The sequence below is a fragment of the Paroedura picta genome, chromosome 6, assembly GCF_049243985.1.
Source record: "Paroedura picta isolate Pp20150507F chromosome 6, Ppicta_v3.0, whole genome shotgun sequence".
Lineage (NCBI taxonomy): Eukaryota > Metazoa > Chordata > Lepidosauria > Squamata > Gekkonidae > Paroedura > Paroedura picta.
Genome location: NC_135374.1, coordinates 18412953 through 18435085, shown reverse-complemented (window position 1 = coordinate 18435085; position 22133 = coordinate 18412953). Strand labels below are relative to the sequence as shown.

Below are 22133 nucleotides of genomic sequence, written 5' to 3'. Positions count from 1 at the left end.
TCTATAATGAAAAAGCTTGATACCATCTGCCCTTCCCTCTTTGTAAATAAAATCTTTTATTTGTTGGCTTATAAAAACACCTCAGTGCCAGTCTAACTGAAGGATTTTAGTAAAAAGATGGCTCTGCTCGGTCCCAGACACTCCCAGGACTGAACAAAGCCAAAAGGATAGAACAATGACAGCATGGGCCTGGGAACCTCATTTTGGAGGGGAAATTTACCTCAGTTTGGGGAAGGGTGTGTAAAGAGGCATACTATGAAAGCAAGAAACTGGACATTTCCATTGACCTGGGGGTGACGCTCTCATGCGGTTACCGTGCCTGGGAAAGGGAGCAGAGCCTGGATGCTTACTCCTGCCTCAAACCCTGTGGCCTTTCTCTACTCCCTCAGTCTCCCTTGGCTATGGCAGGGAGGTATGGCCACCTGACATCACTTCCTGCCCAGTTCCAGGGCTCCTCGAAGCCTGAAAAATATTTTAGGGGCTCTTCTGTGGTCAGAAGGTTGAAAAATGCTGATTTACTCCAGTGTTAGACCAGATGCTTTCCAGACATGCCATCGGAAATAGAGGGGGTTGTCGTACATTCACACGCAAGATAGTTAGATTCAGGAGGCAAAAGAATGGGGGAGTTGTCTGTCAAGTAAATACAAGTCTCAGAGCCTCTAGTACAGCCGGTTCTTCCTCTACCAATTTTCTTTTCAAACCAAACTTTTCATTAATAACTTGATTGCCCCTAGGATTGCCATTCTCCAGGTGGGGCCTGAAGTTCTCCCAGAATTAGAAATGGCCTCCAGACTACAGAGAAGAATTTCCCTGGAGGAGATGGCAGCTTCAGAGGGCAGGCTGCATGGCCTCCCACCCCTGTTGAGCTCCCTCCCCACTGAAAACTCCACCCTTCCCAAGTCCCATCTTCAACTCTCCAGGAATCTCCCACCCCAGAGTTGACAACCCTAATTACCTCCTCCCTGCAGTCTGAAGAGGTGTAAACTATTCTCCCACTCCAGCCTTTCACCTCCTTCAAGTATTTAAAAGGCTGCCATGTAGAGGATGGAGCAGAATTGTTCTCTGGTGTTTGGTGTAGTAGTTAGGAATGTAGAATTCTAATCTGGCAAGCCAGGTTCAATTCTGCACTCCCCCACATGCAGCCAGCTGGGTGACCTTCGGCTCGACAGGGCATTGTTAAAACTGTTCTGACCAGGCGGTGATATCTCTCAGCCTCACCCACCTCACAGGGTGTCTGTTGTGGGGAAGGGGAAGGTGACTGTAAGCCACTTTGAGCCTCCTTCGGGTAGAGAAAAGCGACAAATAAGAACCAACTCTTCGTCTTCTTCTCTTGTCCCAGAGGGATGGACCAGAACCAATGGGATGAAATTAATTCAAAAGAAATTCCATCTGAACATCTGGAAGAAGTTCCTGACAGAGAGGTTTCTCAGTGGAACAGGCTTCCTTGGGAGGTGGCGGGTTCTCCATCTTTGGAATTTTTTAAACAGAGGCTAGATAGCCATCTGATGGAGAGGCTGATTCTGGGAAGGCTCAAGGGGGTGGCAGGTTACAGTGGATGAGCGAGAGGGTTGTGAGTGTCCTGCATAGTGCAGGGAGTTGGACTAGATGGCCTAGGAGGTCCCTTCCCACTCTATGATTCTATGATTCCTGATTATGTGGCATGTGTTAAGCAAGGCAGGATACTTCCTAGGCAATTTATGCGGCTTCCCTGTGGGGGATTGATTCTGAGCATTTTGCCTAAATTTTGCTTAATTGCTTAATTGGTGGGGGAGGAGATGGTCCTTGCCCCAGCCAGAACATAATTTCCCAAGGGCTGACTACAATGCCAGCCTAAGTCCTGTGTGTTCCGAGTCATTCCATAAAGTCCCTTTTCCTGAACTGAAAAGAAGAAAAGAATACAACAGAGAGAACTGAAGGGGTAATTCTATCGGCAGCCTCCCACAAATGCCAAAAGGAGAAAGCTGACATCCTGGCAGAGAGCATTCTGCAGTTTGACTGGCAGGGTCTCAGAGCTGTAGCCGCATCAGACAATGAGCTGTGTCCATGAAGCCTCTGGGCTGCAAGGTTATCTGCAGATACCAGGTTATAATAGGTAGAACTAATTTTTGTGGAAGTTCTCTCTTGCTCAGCTTTTTTTCCTCTTAATATCCCTTTTCTGCCATCCACTAAACCGTTGCTGTTTTAATGCAGTTACTGAGATATCTGTTGAAGTCATCAGTGAATCAGAGCTAGCCCCCTTCCCCCACTTTTTAAACCCTGCAAGGTGAACTCTCTCACATGTTTGTCCCACTAGCATTAAACAATGAATCCTGGGACTTCGGTCTCTAGGATATTAGGAGCAGGGGAAAGAAAGGCATTAGACTACAGAAGAAATAAGTCCTTATCAGATGTTTGCAGGGCATTGATGGACTGTACATATGTGGCGTCCTTTGCCCATCTTAACACGCATTCCTTGGAATAAAAAGAGCTATTTTGTGCATGGACATGTGCAATGGTTTCCTCATGATCAGGAACCATTTTTTTTAAAATCCTCGTAATGTGAAGCATAATTTCACTCTGTAAGCATCTGAAGAAAGCTACAGAACAGCAGAAATGTAGACATCAGGGCCCATTCTGCACATGCTAGATAAGGTGCTTTCAATGCACTTTCAAAGTAGATTTTCCTGTTCTGCACAGAAAAATCCAGCTACAAAAGCACACTGAAAGTGCATTATCCAGTGTGTGCAATAGCAGTGGAGGACCTTCATGTAGCAAATCTTACCACTGTTGTATTGGATAAATCAAGACTGTAATGGCTTCTTTTGCTTCTTTCTTCTAACATTCTTTTCTTTTCTTTTAGTATGGGTTCACAAGTGGGCTTTTTCTTCTCTGAAACTTGACTTCTCGTTATGAGCCTAGAAAAGATCACTAAAAATAATGTACAGGGTGGAGAAGATGCATAGAAAGAAATTTCCCCCCTTCCGTTAATGGCTAAGTGAGCAGGTTCAGGGTGGATACGGATTTGCTTTTTCTACTCAATGAGAAACTGAATTGTGGAATTCACTGACAGCGGATGTAGTTATGGCAGCAAGCATCGATGTATTTTAAAAGGTACTAGGGAGGTTTACGGAAGAGCGGTCCATTGATGAATATCAGCCATGGTGACTAAAGGGAATCTTTGTATACAGAGGCAGCAAACCTCTGAATACCAGTGCTGGGAGGCAACGTCAAAGGAAGAGCTTGGCTTTTATTCTCTGTTTGTCGGGCCTCCCGGGCAAAGGTTTGGATGCTCTGTGAAACACTGCTGGAGTTGATGTACCCTGCTCTTATCCAGCAGGGCTCTTTTTCCATTCTGATGTCGGGCCCTTGGTTTACCTAGACCAGCCCTGTTTGTTTTGACTGTCAAGTTCTCCATGGTCTCAAGCAGTGTTACTCCCCAGCCCTGCTAATTTACATCCTTCCTAACTGGAGATGCTGGCCAGCAAACTGAGAACTTTCTTCATCTGCCTTCAGGCACAGAGCTGTGCTACCTGTTCCTTTGGATTGCTGTGTTTATCATTTCAACATGAAATAAGAAGCACCAGAAAAACATCTTGTGGAATCTGGCACAGGAGTTAGAAACAGCTGCCAGGTTATTCATCAGTCAAAGGGAACATGAATCAATAGCATGCTTCCCTGTAAGGTAAAAAAAAAAATACCCCATTGTTCTTTACATTGGGGTCCTGAAAAGAATGTGCAGGAATAAAAGGAAGGTCGGTACAATTTCGAATTCCTTGCTTTCCTAACATTATTATTGTGTGTGTGAAAGTTACAACCAATACTTGATGGAAACTTTGATGTTTGTCCTGCTGGCTCTGTTGGAAACAGTCTGGAAACTTCAACTGATGTCCAATTTATTCAGAAAACATGTATTCCACTACTCCAGAGGCTTGCAAAAGGTAGCTAACAATAAAAGAGGAAAACAATTAAAAAGCAAAATTAATGTAACCCCTCGATGGAAACTAACCCCATCAGCAATCATATATCCTGACACTCATAAAACCAACAGCAGTATCAAAAGAGTGTAAGATCAAGTCAATTAAGTATCAACAAATATTTTCAAAGAGTCCAGAAAACAAGAGACAAGTACTAAAAAGACCACTAAAAGCTGGGACTAAACCTCAACAAAAAGCTCGTTTGCCCGAGCCCTGCTCCAGAAGGGCAGGTGGGGCTTGACCCTGGTCAAACAAATATTTCAGCCTGATGTTCACAGGATTTTGGAGTAGCTAGGAATATCAGTTGTTTCCCGTTTATTTTCTACTAGCCTGTTTTAAAAACGGGCTGGGGTCTCACTTGGAATCTCAGTTGTTTCCAGTTTATTTTTTTTACTTGTTGTAAAGCCCATTTTAAAAATGGGAAGGGGGCTCTGCCCCCCTCCCCCACTCTCGTGGTGCTTAGGAGTGCATGAGAGAGATAGAGCAATGGGGCCAACGTGGGACACATGCTCAGACTCCCACTGGCTTCCCTGTTGCATGCAGGGGGATAGAGCGGTGGGGTTGGGTGGGACACATGGTTGGGCTCCCACCAGGGTCCTGCCAGCTTCCCAATTATGCAGAGAGGGGAGAGCAGCAGGGCAGCAATGGGAGATAAATATTCAGAGATGATTTGCCATTGCCTGTCTCAACAACATGACGCTGGTATTCCTTGGAGACCTCCCATCCAGATACTAGCCAGGGCCAACCTGGTTTAACTTCTGAGATATGACAAGATCAGGCTAGCCTGGGCAGTCCAGGTCAAGGCTGGATAGCCAGTTCACACAAGTCTCTATTTCTCAAAGGTACCCAGTTTGGTGAGAGCCAGTTTGGTGTAGTGGTTAGGAGTGCAGACTTCTAATCTGGCATGCCAGGTTTGATTCTGCGCTCCCCCACATGCAACCAGCTGGGTGACCTTGGGCTCGCCACGGCACTGATAAAACTGTTCTGACCGGGCAGTGATATCAGGGCTCTCTCAGCCTCACCCACCCCACAGGGTGTCTGTTGTGGGGAGAGGAATGGGAAGGCGACTGTAAGCCGCTTTGAGCTTCATTCGGGTAGGGAAAAGCGGCATATAAGAACCAACTCTTCTTCTTCTACCCCAAAATGCCACCCACAATGGTTAAAGTTCTTAACAATGGGGAAACATAGATCAAGATGGTCTGTTAGTCTGTCAGTAGCAGTAGAAAAGTGCAAAAGTCCTGGAGCACTTCAAATTCCTAGCAAAATTTGTAGCTTTCGTGAGGTTAGCAGTGACTCCCAAAAGGAGTCACAAATTTTGTTAGTCTTCTATAGCAGAAAAGAGCACTGCGCCAAGCAAGCAAAAATAAGAGACGATTCATCCAGTGGGGAGAATCAATTTCAATTCACCCTGAGAAACCTCTGTGTTTTGCCATGTTTCACTGGGGGATCTACAAATTATTGTGTGGACACCTCTCACAGCAACATATCCCCCCGATGAAGCATACGCAGAACACACAGGGGTCATTGAGTGAATTAAAATTAATTCTCTCCCTGCATCAGTGCTCTCTTGGTTCTTTGCTAGCATGCAGTCCAGAATGATAAAGCATAGCTCAGATCTCAAAAGGAAATAAATGTGTAAGTATCTCCCTAGAAACTAGAGGCCAGGAAGTTATGAGGCAAATTATGATCCTGCATTGGCATATTACTACATATATTCTGAGAAACACAAAGGGACATTGAAGCACTTTGAAACATGGTACATTCACCTTTTAGGGTCAAGAGGCATGGTGTAAATATTCCCTCCTTACAGTGCCAACGTAGAACACAAGCTATAATATATCCTGGGTGGAATGAGTAATTCCACCTTGTGAGTTGTTTTGTTTTTAAGCCAAGAGCATAGAACAGGGGCAGTCAAACTGCAGCCCTCATGGGAATTGTAGTCCATGGACATCTGGAGGGCCACAGTTTGACTACCCCTGGCATGGAATCATAGAGCTGGAAGAGGCCATTCAGGCCACCTAGTCCTACCCCCTGCTAAATGCTACATCAGCCTAAAGCATCCATGAGAAGTATCTGTCCAGCCATGGCTTGAAGACCACCAGTAAGGGGGAGCTCATCACCTCCTTAGGCAGCCAATTCCACTGCTGAACTGCTGAAACATTGAAGCTTGGAGTCCTCTTACTTCTTAGGCTTTGGTCAGGGGACAGGGCACTTGCTATATTAGCCAGCAGCTTGGGTTTATTCTTACAGATCACCTACCTCATTTGCTGGTGTATCTGCCTGTCTATGTGCTGGATTTCATGTTAACGGGACTTCATAAGAACTTAGCTGTCCATGAATCGACAAGGAACTAGAAGATATTATGCATTGGTTTCTGTCCCTCACCTTCCTCGAATCAAAGTACAGCAAAGTGGATTCCACAAAATGGATCCTCGTCAAGCTCTCTGCAATGTGGACAAGCTCTGTGCTAGTCAATGAAACAATTCTAGGAATAGCCCCACAATGGTGTTCACTAAGGGCTTTTATGAGGGTGCCTAGGTTATGTGATAACCCAGCCAAAGTTGCTTAGCCATATACAATCTGTGCTGCTGAAGAGCCACCATTATGGTGAAATCGGCCTTCTAGCTGCTGCATGTTAGAGGTGGAGTCAGACCAGTTATAAGGCAAGAAACAACAGAAAGTCACTTACTGCAAGCGAAGGTGTCTTGCAAACATGCGGAGAGTCGGCATTGCTGCCCGGGAAGATCCAACACGAGAAAGCTTTTCCTTCTGATGGAAATAGCAGCGAGTGGTAGAGATGCGCACCTGTAATGCCTAAATATCCTTGATTGGATCTAAGAACTTGAGATAGAAAACAGAGAAAGGACTTTAAAAGGAACATCTGGGAAGGGGAAAAGAAACAGGCACTGTTCATTTAGAAGAGATTAAGAGAGTGATGGGAGGAAAACAGGCCCCTGGGACTTGCCAGCTTCTTCTCATTCTCAGTATGCAAATTCCATCTGCGGAGAAGCCTACACTCAGAGAGTAAGCATGGTGTAATGGTTAGGAGTGGAATATTCTAATCTGGAGACCCGGGTTTGAGCCCCCGCTCCTCCACATGCAGCCAGCTGCGTGACCCTGGGCCAGTCCTGTCCTGTTGGAGCAGTTCTGTCAGGGTTCTCTCATCCCCACCTAACTCACAGAGCAGCTGTTGTGGCGAGAGGAAGGGAAAAGCATTTATAAGCCACTTTGGGGTTCCTTCAGGTAGAGAAAAGTAGGGTATAAAAAGGCAACTCTTCAACTCTGGTATGCTTCTGTCTCCAGCACCACGAACAGCTCCTTGCTGTTCACATAATGCTGGCTCTCCGAAGCGCTCATTGACTTGCCAAGGTGCACAACTGCAATGGGAGGGGAAATGTCAACCTTTACGATATTATTTAACCAGAATCATCCTGCTCTAGGGGAAAGAATTAATACAGAACACAGCCCTGTACTGAGTCAATGAAGGTTAGTATTGTTGGCTGTCACAGTGAGCAGGTTTCCAGGATCTCAGGCTGAGCTTTTCCGCCACCTACTGCCTGGTCCTTTTCACTGGAGATGCCGAAGTTGAAATTGAGGATTGTCTGTATGCTAAAGTGTTTGTGAACCAGCTTGGAGTAGTAGTCAAGAACGGTGGCCTCTAATCTGGAGAACGGGGTTTGATTCCCTGCTCCTCTTCTATATGTAGCCAGCTGGGTGACCTTGGGCAAGTTCCAGTCCTGTCAGTGCTCTCTCAGCCCCACCTGCCTCACAGGGTGTCTGTTGTGGGGAGGGGAAGGGAAAGGTGTTTGTAAGGTACTTTGGGACTCTTTCGGGTAGTAGAAAACAGGGTACAAAAAACAGTTCTTCATAACAGACGAGCCACAGCCCCTCCCTCAATCTCTGCAGCAGTCCTTTCAGGCAGCTAGATCTTTCTGGGGTTAACCCCTAAGATTTTGGGTTATTGTCAAGAAACGCTTCTCCATATGTCCACCAAGCCTTGAAATGTAGGCCCATCCGCAGCCATTTTTGCTTCCTTCTTTCTTTGGCATGAGCCTCCAAGTAATGTTATCTACAGGGAAACAGGATTAGTTGCCAGCAAGGCAGGTTGACACCTCTAGTTTCTCTTTAAAAAAAAGAAAAGAAAAGAATGCTGGTGCTTTCATATGTTCTTTGTCTGGCTTGCTCTTCCCTGAACCCTTTTGTCTCTTTTACATCCCATATGTTGTGCTTCTGGCCTGTATTCTCTTAGCTGTTCCAGTTACCCACTTTCACTGCTACGTTCTGGCTTCCCCCTGACAATTATATCAGTGTAGCCTGTCATCCCTAAGCAGATGTGCACTGAGGGTAAGACAGCTTGTCTGTTCCCACCCCAGCCATGTGAGCAACTGTGAGACAAGGGATGCCAGCCTGGGGACCCTCTGGAATTACAGTTCATTTCCAGAATGCAGAAATCAGCTTTTCCTGAAGAAAATGCATGTTTTGAGGGGTGGACTCTATGCCATTGTACCCCACTGAGGTTCTGTCCTTCGCAAGCTCAATGGCCAAATCTCTAGGAGTTTCCCAACCTGGATCTGGCAATCTGACCCCCCCATCCCCCACTGGGGGACAGAGGGACATGGCAGCCTAAGCGGGGCCCAAACATTTTCCAAATTTGTCTTGTTTCCTGGTTAGGGAGGGACTGTTACAATCAATAGCTGAGCTGTTGTCTATTATTCTGCCCTTTCCTTCCAGCCCCCAAAAGTATAAATGGAACAGCCCCCTGGAAAGAAGGAAAGAAAGACATGTGGACCACTGTGGGGTATTAGAGTAATAAACATCAAATTATTCATAAACTTGTCACAGTTTCTTCCTTCAATGAAAATATGCAAGTGATGGCAAAATTTGCTCAAAGAACTGAAAACCTTTCAGTCTGTACGTTCTTCAGTTCAGTTCAGTACCAAAGTGAATCAAAAACAGTTGCATGTAACAATCAAAAATGAAAACATTGGTCGGCAAAGAACTTACAGAGGGTTTCTCAATGACTGCCTCTTTGGCAGCTTTTCTCAACTTTTCTACCACTGAAAACCCCAGAAATTTTCTTCAGGTTTTGAGAAAGTCCAGAAGTGTGATTTCCAGGTCCCAGCTGAAGGTTAACATCCCTGCCACTGTTCAGGAATGCCAGACTCCAGGTGGGACCTGTAGAACCCCCAGAATGACAGCTCCTCTCCAGACTGCAGAGCTCAGTTCCTCTGGAGGAAAGAGCTGCTTGGGACAGGGATGGGGGGGGGGGAGAGGAAGCTGTGTAACACTCCCCTCCTCCACAAACACACACAGAACACAAAAGTGTTCTTCCCTTCTCAAATTGCAAGCCTTATGAACCACACAATCACCTTTCCATGTAGGAAATACCTGAGTGTCTCTCTCCTTGGATTGCTCAGAGAAGCCATTGGCTAGAAGGTCCAAATTTAAAGGAAAAGAATCCCATTACAGTCAGTGAGCAAGTAAAAATACATTTGTACCATCCTCCTGCAACAGATGCTTCCGCCTGTTTTTTAGCTACATCTCTTTAAATCAGTGACAATTTGTACAGCTTGGTGTAGTGGGTAAGAGCAGTGGATTCTAATATGGCAAGATGTATTTGATTCCCTGCTCCTTCACATACTGGGTGATGTACTAGTCACAGTCCTGTAAGAAACTGTTCTCACAGAGCAGTTTCATTCAGAGTTCTCCGAGTTTCACCTACCTCACTGGTTGTCAGTTGTGGGGAGAAGAAGGGAAGGCTATTAGAAGCCACTCTTTGGTCAGTGATAAGCAGGGTAGAAAAACCAACTTTTCTTCTACTGGGAAGTTGCTTTGTTGTGATGGTCTTGGAAAGATTGCAGCAAAACCAAGGTGGTGCCCTTATAGAAAGGGAAAGTGTACAATTTCCCAGTCCCAACCATATCAGCATTATTTTGCCTGCCATAATTTCCTGTGGTGGTCACCCCAAAAGCATTCCTCTCCTCTCTAATTGCAAACTGCAAACCTCAAATAACTTACTGATGAGTAAATATTCCCAGGACAGAGGTCCCAGAGTGTTGGCAGGGGACTGTTTCCAGGCCTCCAACAGCCCCCCCTCCTCCTCCAGAAAGCATGCAGAGACTGTGCCAGGAGGCAGCTTGCTTCCCTCCCCTCCCTATGTGCTCTGAGTTGAAAGTGGCCAGGAGGGCACGGCAACTTACTGGCAGTAGGGTATGCTCTGAGCCTGGCTCTTCCTCCACCCAGGAAACTTCTGAAACTGGCAGGAAGTTGGAGGCAGAGAGCTGACTAGTTATTAGCCTTTCCTGGCTGAGAGCTCCCTCCTGATTGGGGCTAAACTACCTGGGCGGGCCATTCCTGGATGAAGGCCACCTTATATTTGGGGAATGTTTGGAGGGGGGGCAATCAGTTAGGGAATCACTTATCTGCATGCAATTTGTGCTGATTGGCCCTGATTGGCAGCATACAATTTAAACTGATTGGCCCTCATTGGGAGAGGACAATTTGAATTAATTGGCCTTGATTGGTAGAGTGCAATTTGAACTGATTGACCCTTATTTTCAGAGTTCAGGATTAAGAGAAAAGTGTGCCCTATTTATTAACACACCAGGAAGCATTGCTTATGGCAAGCTTTTCTCAACCAGGGTTTGTGAAACCTTATGGTTTCTTCATGGCTTTGGGAGGGTTTCCTGCACGGGTGGGAGTTAAATAAATTTTATCTGGTGATATGACCGTATCTGGTCATGTTGACTCCCACTCTTAAAATGTCCAATGATGTGCCTGGAGGGGAGGGGCTCCAAGTTGACTTGTACTCAACTAGACTTCAAAACCATATTCTGCACAGTCATGCCACTTCTGGGGTTTCTTTAAGCCTGAAGAACATTTCAGGAGTTTCTCAATGGTAAATAAAAGTTGAGAAAGGTTGGCTTATGATGAACATTGCTTTCCTGAGGCCTGCCATTCTAAACAATCTGCATTCTTTGCTATGCTATTTGCTCAAGTTTTGTGTATATTGTTTGGACTGTAATATTTCATGATGTATTTAACATGCACAACACCTTCATGGAGCAATCAAGAGCCAATGTCCTCGGCATTTCCAAGAAGAGTAAACTAACCAGCTATGGGAGAGAGATTCCCAATAATATTCAAACATGAAATATGAAAATAAAGTTTCAGTCCCAATACTTGGTGATTAGATTACTGTAATCATTATTGAGTTGTGGATTCAAAATAAAATCCAAACTGGTCCTGGCTTAGCCAGCCATGGAAATGTAAAAAGTGGCATTTGTCAAACCCGAAATCAAATTTCTTTCTTGCTTTGCCATTAACCTTTTGTCTTTTGATCAGAAGTAGCAAAGAAATTGAATTGTCAGAGAGGGCCCCCCCCAATATCGTTTGTTCTTCTCTCCGTTAGAGTTTGCCTTTTTTTGACGTGGGTGTAATTCCCAGTCTATTCAAGGGAGAGCTGACGTGTGGACTTGCTCCTTGTAAAACAGAGTGCTCAGCTGCAACTGTTTTAATCCAAATTGTCTATTAAGCTTTTACAGGGAGCCTGCTGGGAGAGACTGAGTTGCCGTACTAGCACTTTCCACTCTGCACCTGCTCTTTCCAGCGTACTGCATTCCTCTCCTTTTTGTGGTGAAAAGCGTGCCTCAGACATGCCACAAGTGTAACCTCCCCCCTATGATAACATTTTGATGCTTATTTCAATCCTGGCTTGCCAGATTCGAAGCCTCTGCTCTCAATCACTGCATCAAGGTACATCAAGAAGATTTATTCATTAGGAGATGCGTGGAGCAGACTTCCTGGACAGTCTTCTGGATGTAGCTGGTTTTGATTCTGCATTCCCTGGGTTTGATTCTGCAGCCAGCTGGCTGACTTTGGGCTCAATGCAGCACTGAGAAAGTTGTTCAGGACTCTCTCAGCCTCACCTACTTCACAGGGTATCTGTTGTGGGGAGAGGAAAGGGAAAGTGATTGTAAGCCGCTTTGAGACTCCTTCGAGTAGAGAAAACTGGAGTATAAAAACCAACTCTTCTTCTAAATGTGGTCCACCAGCCATCTTTTTGGGCCTGTGCTCTCTCTGCGGTTTCTCCCGCTTTACTGAATGGGCTCCCGTAGAAGGTAGGGGGGGGGGGGGGGCACCATCCTTGGAAATATTCAGGAGCTCCTGTAAGACTATTTTATTTGATTAAGAATGGTGAACTTCTAATCTGGCGAGCCAGGTTTGATTCCATGCTCCCCCACATGCAGCCAGCTGGGTGACCTTGGACTTGCCACAGCACTGATCAAGCAGTAATATCAGGGCTTTCTCAGTCTCACCTACCTCACAGGGTGTCTGTTGTGGGGAGAGGAAAGGGAAGGTGATTTTTTATTATTTTTTATTATTATCATTCAATTTATTGCCCGCCACTCCCTTGCGGCTCGTGGCGGGTTACAACATCTTAAAAACCCCATTAAAATCCATTAAAACAATGCTATAATTTCGACAGTATTAGTTAACTAACTAGCATGGCAAGATCAGCTAATCAACTTCCCCCTCCTACTACTGGCAGGTGGAGAGGGGATCCTGATGGTACCAGTCCCAATCCCAATCCCAGATCCTGGGGGGGGGGGCATTTTAAGCCAGTTTGAGCCTCCTTCAGGTAGAGAAAAGCATCTAATTCCTAATTCACAAAATACATATTAACATGTATAGACAGGGGCTTTTTCTTGCTTAAAAATCCATTTTGGAAGGGTTGGGTGTGCGGCCATTGTGGGAGGAAGGAGGCACTGCCCACATGATGATGCTACTTCTGGAGAAAACCTGGTGTGCTGTCAGGTATCTGTAGGAATCATCAGAAATCTTCTGTTAAAGCTAGAGTTTTTAGTGATTCCTAGAGCTACACTGGCGCTTCTGAATTTTCCATTTTCTCCTTTTGTTTTTACATTTACCTCTGCTGTAGCTTGGAGAACAGGAGTTTGGGGTGGAGGATTCCCTGCCTACAACAGTGGCTTGAGAGCCCTACCTTGGGAGGGACTTCTTGATAGCAAAGAACTGGGTATAGAGGGGAGTCATCAGTTCTCCACTCCAAATTACTCCCCACAATGGCTTTCTACCTAGGAAGGTTATAAAGGTTTTAAACATGCTTTTGGAACAGAAGGAATGTCTGTGGCTCAGTGGTAAAACATTTGTTCTCCAGGTAAAAGGTTCCAGATATTATCCCATTAAAAAGATCAGGTAAATCAGGAAAGCTCTATGTAAGTGTTAGAGTAGACAATGTAGGCATTGATAGACTCGTGGTCTGACTCAGTATATGAAGAACAAGGCGGGGGAGAAAAATTACAGAGAACAGAAACCAACCTTACTGGAATATTTAGTAGCTAGAAGGTTGAATGTCTGTGTGAACTAGACAAAAAGTTACAAAAATATGTGAATGTTTTTTCTGCGCAATAAAATAAAAACCTTTGAAGTTACAAACACAAATAGCCCATAGGCCGTTGTTGAAAAGTTATCCTATGCACTTTACAATCTTATGTCTTAGACCTTCTTAAACCTGACATCTTTCAACCCTCACTGGGTTGTCCTCAGAGGGCTAATTAAGACACACATAGAATGATAAAATATTAAATACCTGAAGCAGCCAGTTAAATAAATAAATAAATTATAAGAACTTATTTTTTAGGGTGACAAAAATCAATGGATTTGATGGGCAATGTCCATTTACCAGTCAATAGTCCCTTTCTTTCAGGCTGTCAAGAAATTCTGTTTTGTACCCCTGGGAACACAACAGAATTTCGTGGCAAGATGAAAGAAGGGGAAATGCATCAAGTCTGAGAAGATCTAAGACCTAAGATTGTAAAGTGCATAGGGTAACTTTTCAGCAATGGCTTATGGGCTTTGTATGTGTTTTTAACTTCAGAGTTTTTTTTTTTATGTGCAAAATAAATCCTTATCCATTGTTCTTCTTAATATTTGTGAAACAGCCTGGGGGGTAGAATGTGTCTGAGGTGCCCGAGTTGGAATAGGGCCAATCAGGGTGCGGCCAGCAAAGCTGCCTACACCCTGATTGGCCCTGCCCCTACAACTCCCGCCCTCCCTCCATCAGGAGCCCACATGTGTGTGTGTGAGAGAGAGAGATAGACAGAGGACCCTGCCAAACGGCTAATGGGCCCTGCTTCCCTGCTACAAACCAGCCCTGATTACTTCCTATGGCTCCTGCTGCAACGGAGAGAAAGACACAGAGAGAGCTGCCCCAAACTGCCAATGAGCCCTGATTACCTCCTATGGCTCCTGCTGGAGAGAGAGAGAGCTGCACCTGCCGGTGTCCCATGGATGCTAATGCCATTGCATTCCTGGTTGCAATGGGCTTTCTTTTTAGTGTTCACATAGTTTTGTAACTTCTTGTCTAATTCACACCGACATTCAACCTTCTATGTCCTAACTATTCCAGTTAGGTTTTTTGTTTTCTAACTCAGTATATGGCAGTTTCTTGCAACCCTGAGGCAAAACAGGCAGAGAAAAGATTAAGCCCCACTTCACTAGCCCTTCTTTACTTGGAAAGAGAGGAAACTGACAAGCTGCAATTAAATTTGCTTGAAAGTTACAAGGTGAACCTTCCATTGTGGTCATTCTAGGGTCGGGAACAGGGGAGACGTTAAGGTGAAGAGAGCCGATAGGAAGGACTTCTTAACAGCCACGCCCAGGTTTTGGAACTCCCTCCCCTTCTGTTGAACCGTCCAAAGTAGATGTTACATTCTTTGGTTTTTGCTCATTTACTTTTCTGTTTTGATATTTCACACTTTTGTAACCTCCTCCTTTTTGATGTGTTGTTTTTATTGTTTTCATTGACAAGCGTGCTGCTGGCCTCCTTGATTGAGAACCCGTTCAACCATCGAAATCTATCCAATATGGACAACCCCCCCCCCCTCCAGGAATGTCTAAATTGGAAAGAAGAGGCAGTCTTAAAACAATTTTAAAACTTAAGAATTATAAAACTTAATTTAAGTTTATAACTGATTAATATTTTACTGTATATATGTAATTTATTTAGTGTTGATTGTTTTAAATTTGATGTTAACCATACTGAGCCAAACAGGGAAGTGTGGGATATAAAAATAAAATAATAATAATGTTGAAAAGGGCTAAGTTGCTTTGTGCTTCACAATATGTGAGGCATACTTTTTTGTCTTGTGGATCTGGTGGCTGAACGAGTTTTAGCTTTATGAGAAAGAAGAAGGGTTGGCTTTTGTACCTTCCTGAAGGAGTCCCAAAGCGGCTTACAATTGCCTTCCCTTCCTCCCCCTAAAACAGACACCCTGTGAGGTACATGGGGCTGAGAGAACTCTGACAGGACTGCTCAGTCAGAATAGCACTATCAGGGCTGTTACGAGCCCAAGGTCACCCAACTGGCTGCATGTGGAGGAGTGGAGAATCAAACCTGGCTTGCAAGGTTAGAAGCCGCTGCTGTTAACCACTACACCATGCTGAAAGGACGGGAAACAAATTCTCCCCTCTTCATGTATTCCTAATATATTTATATTGATTGTTCTCCATGCAATATGTCTTCTATCACAACAACCTTCAGAGGAACCATCTCCCCACATCTCTAGCCCATTTCTTTTATGACTCCCCAGTCTAAAGAACCCACATCCTTCAGGTGACAACCCTGCAGCGAGCAGCAGTCCATGGTACAAGATGTCCTCCGCTTTTAATGATAATGTGCGCCATAATGATAAACTGCACATCGAGGCATCAGGATTTGATGGGGCCTGTTTGCAAACTCAGGGGGTAATTATACTGGGTTGTCTAATAGCTCATCTTATTGATGTTGTGCTGACATATTTTGAAGCAGCGCTCAATGATTGCAGACACTTAATGGTACAGATTCCCAGCTCATTAGCAAACTTACACATTTGATTTGTCTGATTACTGCAGGTGGAAACAATAGGCGACGCATACTGTGTGGCAGCCGGGCTCCACCGGCAGAACCTAAATCATGCAAAGCCCATTGCCCTGATGGCCCTGAAGATGATGGAGCTGTCAGAGGAGGTGCTCACACCTGATGGAAGACCTATTAAGGTAACCTTCTTGACTCTGTATTCCCAGTGGGCAGACTGAACCCATCCACTGTACACATGATTCCTCTGGTCAGGAAGGGATGGTTCTCCATAGAGTCTGGAATAATCTGCCAGAGAAGGTATGTAGGGTCCCATCTATCCTTACTCTGAAGTCCAGTTTTGTAAAGTAAGACCGTTTCAGTGGGTTGTCATTCATTGTGCCAGACCGCATTGAAAATTCCAAACAGACAGTAGTTTGTTTTCTGACTGTAAGTGTTTTCAGGGATTTTTACTTAGTAATCTGTTTAAGTGATGTTGATAAAGAGGCTTGGAAATGTTAAAGTAGATAACTTTTGGTCACCATAGGTTTAGTTTTATTAAGCATTTCTGTCTCACCTAACAGTTGGCGCAGCATATAATGATCAACAATGAATGCGGCAGTGAAAGGATTCAAACATTAAAAGTAAACATATCACACTTGGGTGTATTATGCATCACGGAATACTCGCAAAAAGACTGCCAAGAATGACATCTTATTTTTTAATTCTTAATGTGGCACTGTTTTCACAGTGCAAAACCCATTGTGTTATTTTAATTTTTGCATTGCAAACGCTGGCCACAGTTCCAGCAGCATTTTATCAGTGAAGCTTCTGAAACTAGCTTTACAGCAACTTTTCTTGTGTTATGACACTGAGAACAGCCTTTTTTTAATGTCAGTGTGTTTTTGGTCTCCTCCTCTTTTCTGCTCACAGTCCCTGGCCTACCAACAGGAGCTCAAGTGCCTGCTGCTGATACTCTGCCTTTGTCAGTGATCACATGAACATGCCATTTGCCATGGCAACCCAGCCAACTTTATTGCTATGTAAATTAGTAGAAATTACCCTGTGATATGCATTTCCTCCATGAATGCTCCTGAGACTACAAAGCTTTACCTCTGATCAGTGACCATGGGAGGGGGGGGGGCAGCTCAAGGCACCTACTGTTGATTTCTGCTTCCTCAGTGTCAGCAATCAGGTGAACATGCAATATGATTCAGTCTCCCATTGCCCGCAATAGCCCTAGGATTGCCTGGGTGTTCCATGTGGTTTTTTCTTAGGAAGAGAGAGACTTTGCCTTAACTCCAGGTGGCTCTTTGGTAGTCAGTTTAGAGTGATTTTCTGCAGAAATCAGTTCTCCATTGCTTGATTTCCTCAGACCAAGGCTCTCTGTCTTAAAGATACTGGCTGCAATTCATACTAATTGCAAACAACATTAGTTGGAATGTGAATGTCATTGCCTAGCAACGGAATTCCCTCCTCAGATTCTCATCCCCCTCCCATAGTTTGGAGGCATGGATGTGTTCTTGCCATTGTCACAAAATTTCTTGTGTGTTCTGACACATCCGAGAACAAACTTTTGAACTGCAAGTCCCTGTCTTGGTGTTAAAAAGCAGCTTTGTAACAATTACCTTTGTTGATCCCCTGGTCCTCAAAGCTTAAATCTTAGTTAGCAGTTAATTAAAGCTGCACTATGGTCTGCTGACCTTCCACTCTGCTGCAGGTGTCACCTCCTCCTTCCCCTTGCTACTTGCAGCTAGGATTTCTAGCTTACTGTTGGGTTTGGGGGATTCTTCAATCCCGTTAGGGGTTTCTCCCAATCTGAGCAGCAGTGGGGGAAATAAAATAAAATAAATAAATGGACTGATGGCATGGCATCACTTCTGGATTTTCCTAGAGTATACACTTTCAGTGACAGCATAATGTTAGACAGTGGCCAACCTTCCATGTCCCCGTTCCCTGGTCTCCCAATGGTGTTACATCACTTCTGGGGTTACCCAGAGTATGCACTGGTAATCATGGCACACTGTCAACCAGTGGTCACCCCTCCATATTCCCACCTCATGGTCTCCCCATGGTGTTACATCACTTCTGGGTTTTCCCAGAGTATGCACTGTAAGTGATAGCATTCTGTTGGCCAGTGGCCACCTGTCAGAAACCCTCATGTATTTCTGCTGTGATTATATCTCTGCTGTGTTTTAGTGTGTCCATCTAGCCTGACCTGTATGCCCTGATGTATTTATTTATTATATTTATATACTGCCCTCCCCAGAGTCTCAATCCAAATTCCTTTATTTGACACCTCAAGGTTGATTTCTTGCTGTTGTATATTATGCATACCAACCTCCCCAAACATTCTTCACCTCCTCTCCCTTATTGCCCTCCATTTTCCCCCCCATTTGGTACTTTCAGTTCCCATGTCTTCCCATCCTTTGATGCCTGGAATGTTATCTCCATATTATGACTCCTTTTGAATTATGCCTGGTTCCAGTTCCCAGGGAAGTCGGCGCCCACTTGAGCCCCTATATCTCCTACTCTATACGTTGTGAGTCAGTTTTGACTATGCCTTCAATGCAGAGGCTTGCAGTTCTAATAAAGAAGCTTTAATTCAAAGAGTTTGCTTATTTTGAATTCCAACCCGGCACAGTAACAAACAGTGCAACCCTAAGCAGAATTGCATCTTTCTACATCCATCAAAACCAAAAAGTTTAGAAGGTTGCAGCTCCTCTTTGGATTGCACTGTTTATTTATCATATAACAGTGGTAAACACAGGAGGAATATAATAATATAAGATATCTAGCAAAGTAGGAACAACGATTATGCAGAAAGACTGGGTAATCTCCCCCAATCAAGACTGTACTCTAAGTATGCAAATACTCTTCTTTTCTCTTCATTTCCATCCATACTGCAAACTAAAACAACCTCTTTGTAACCACCCATGTTCCAATTCTGCTGCTTGCTAGCCAGTTATTTTGAACTCATTTACTTAGGAACATGGTGAAACTGCCCTTATCGGTGTTGGAATGAGCTTATCTGTTCAGTATGCAAACAAACCAGAGACACACAAGGTTGCTTGGTTTGCGGCAGATTCCACTAAACCTAGGGAATTGTTTTGTGGAGTCTCTACCAGCTGCGCTGAAGAGATGCCGTTTAGAAGCGTGATTTTGGAAGCATTGCCGCTGTGGTCTCCGGGAGAATTTATCATTTTTTAAATGTAATTGTTGGATATGTAATTGTTGGATAGTTTTACGTGTCTATTAAAGCTTTTGGGGCTGAAGACACCTACAGATTTTGTAGAAACTCAGCCTTGCTCAGTTCGCTTTCCTTTATGATTTCGTTACGTAACAAATGTATGCAATATTTATGCTGCTTTAAAAGAACTGATGCTGGGTGCCAACATTACTCATTGCTTCTAGTATCCATCTCTGGGTATTTTTTAAAATTTGTTTTGTGACTCTCTCTGGCAGCATATAGTCTATGTAAACAGAGTGATCATCTTTGCTATAACGGAGCAGAGGTTTTATTGAGCAGCGAGTCCATTACTGACCAAAGCTAAGACGGGGAATCAGATTTGAATCCTTTCCCTAATGCTCTTAGTGTTCCCAGTTGCTAATCACAGCAATGCTTTGTGCTGCTCTCAATAAGATGGATAATCACACCTCATTGAACAGCAGGAGCTGGCTATCGAGATGTTCCGTGAGATACAATCAACCACAGATCATTAAAGCTTAAATTCATTAACAAGCTTGCGGTGCACACTAGAAAATTATTTCCCCCTTCCCCCATTTTAATCTGAGCAATGTTCAATTGGATAAAATGAATGCAATTGGCATGAAGGGAGCTAACTTCCCCAGGCAGATAATTCGTCGCTAACTCCTACAAGGTCGTGGGTGGATTTGGGAAATAATCTTGGAATGTGTAGAACCTTATCTAGTGTCTTGGGTTTTTAAATAGAAGATATAACGCTTGTGAAGTTGTAGCTGTTTTTTTTTCCCCCTTTCTTTCCCTTAAATCAGAAATCAGGAGCGAATCTGTTGGAACTAATATACTACCCCAAAAAGGATGTGAGGCCTCCTGCTGCAACATCCCACTGGTGCTAGGGTTGCCAGACCCAGTTTGGGGAGTTCCTGGAGATTTTGGGGGTGGAACCAGAGGAGGATGGGATTTGGGAAAGGGGAGGGATTTCTGTGGAGTATATTGCCATAGACCCCAGCTTCCAAAATGGCCATTGTTTCCAGATGAAGATCTCTGTCACTTTTGGATCTGTTGCAAACCCAGGAGATCTCCAGCCAACATCTAGAGATTAGCAACTTTAACTGGTGCACTGGCATTATTTGTGGGTAAAACCCAGAATTGATGTGGGCACTGTAGAATTCACAAATAATTGTGTGGTTTTGGTTTATATCAGAGCATCTAATGAAGCATCTAATGTAGTTGTGAGTGTCCTGCATTGTGCAGGGGGTTGGGACTTAAATGGCCATGGAGGTTCCTTCCAACTCTGTGATTCTATTTTAAGTAAAAACTGGAAGTAATGTCAGTGTCTCCCAGTGTAGCCCTCTGTGGCCTGATATCCCCATATGAGAAGAAGAGTTGGTTCTTATATGCCGCTTTTCTCTCCCTGAAGGAGTCTCAAAGTGGCTTACAGTCACCTTCCCTTTCCTCTCCCCAAAACAGACACCCTGTGAGGTAGGTGAGGCTGAGAGAGCCCTGATATCACTGCCCGGTCAGAACAGCTTTATTAATGCCCCATTGAGCCGAAGGTCACCCAGCTGCCTGCATGTGGGGGAGCACAGAAATCGAACCTGGCTCACCAGTTTAGAAGTCCACACTCCTAACCACTACACCAAACTGAGCAAAGAATGTAAAATTGGATGTTCTCACAAGTGTGCTTTTCTCTATTGGAATGCCTGAAAACGTAGAAGGCTAAAATCTTGCTAAACCTTTCTGAACTCCAAGGTGTACTGAAAAGAGATAGGTGGTTTCCTGTCTTCTGTCCACTTTGATTTGATTGCTGGAGCATCCTGCTTTATCTGATGTGGAAATCCTGCATGTTGCACAGGATTCTGGGGAGTGTTTTGCTGGCCCTATCTTCTGTGTATGAAATGAGAACCCACTATAGACCTTACACACTGGAAGAGCTCTGTACTGGACAATAGGGCCACCAGCTCCCTGCCAGGGACAGAGATCCTCACTCCAGGGCCTCTCTCTTGGTGCTGATCAGCTGGCCAGCAGGGAACTTAGCAGTAGCAAAAAGAGGCCTAGGCCCGTGTTGCCAGCAATGGGCCAATGTAGCATCCAGTGACATCATCATGTAGCATGTGGTAAAAATGGTTACCAAAGTGGGCAGTCTCCACTTAGTTTGGGGAAATTTGCTTGGAGATGGACGGAAAGGCAAGTACCTGAGATCTCCACCTATGCATACAGGGGTTATCCCCGAGAGAACTCTCAAAAATAACCAGACAATTACTGACAGGGAAAGTTTTTCATTGGAACAAAAGCAAACAGGATAAACATAGCAAACCCACAAAAGAGATAACTAGGAAGATTGGGGGGAAAGGGGAAGCGTTTTAGGGATGGGTGATAATTATCAGTCATGAAGATATCTGTGGAAGCAGCAAAGTCAAAGAGGAAATGGCCAGCATTTTGGGAAGCGGCATGCAACTGGGGGTGTAAGGGGAAATCAAGAACACACTCATACTGCTGGGGCAGTAGGGTGACATATTTCTAGGACGAAATGCATCCTGAGGCAGATTGACTCACCATCAGAGGACGATGGGCTGATCATTCTACTAGAGGCAGACAAAGAGATGGGAGAGCTTTGATATCCCTTCAATCACTGGGCAAGGAGAATGATGGGGAAACGGAATAGACATGAGCATTGATTTATCGCTACTGAATCAAGGGCAATGGGTGAAGGGGAAGTCACACTTGGGTGCTGGAGGAATTAGTCTGAGTGAATCAATCGGTCCCGGGTGACCCATTATTCTAAGTCATGGATCTCTCCGGAATAAGGAGGGGGACATAGCCAGCCCTCTGCTCTGACTTGCACCTTGAAAACTCTTTGACTGGCATCCATCTTGGCCCAAGCAGTTCCCTGCACTTAACGTACTGGGGTGATGTATAGATGGACGTTCCTGGCTTTTTAACCTATCAACTGCCCCTCAGCAGGAATAGGAGTCTGACTGCTAACAAAATGACCTCTCCCACAGAGCTTTTGCCCAAATACCCGAGTATCCCCATGTTGCTAGCAATGTGATCACTTCCAATGCATCCTGAAACTGAAATCACCAGCAATGCTGACCTAGGCTTTTCTTTGTTCCTGATAAGC

General features: G+C 44.6%; 1 protein-coding gene across 2 annotated transcripts in view; it reads left to right on the top strand.

The window, feature by feature from the left end:
• GUCY1A2 (guanylate cyclase 1 soluble subunit alpha 2) overlaps window positions 1-22133 on the top strand; it is a 205551-nt gene that overhangs the window by 92950 nt on the left and 90468 nt on the right. For both annotated transcript variants that reach the window (XM_077341568.1, XM_077341569.1), the window contains one exon: window positions 15867-16010. In XM_077341568.1, the coding sequence (XP_077197683.1) occupies window positions 15867-16010 (144 nt within the window). The remainder of the gene's footprint in view (window positions 1-15866; window positions 16011-22133) is intronic.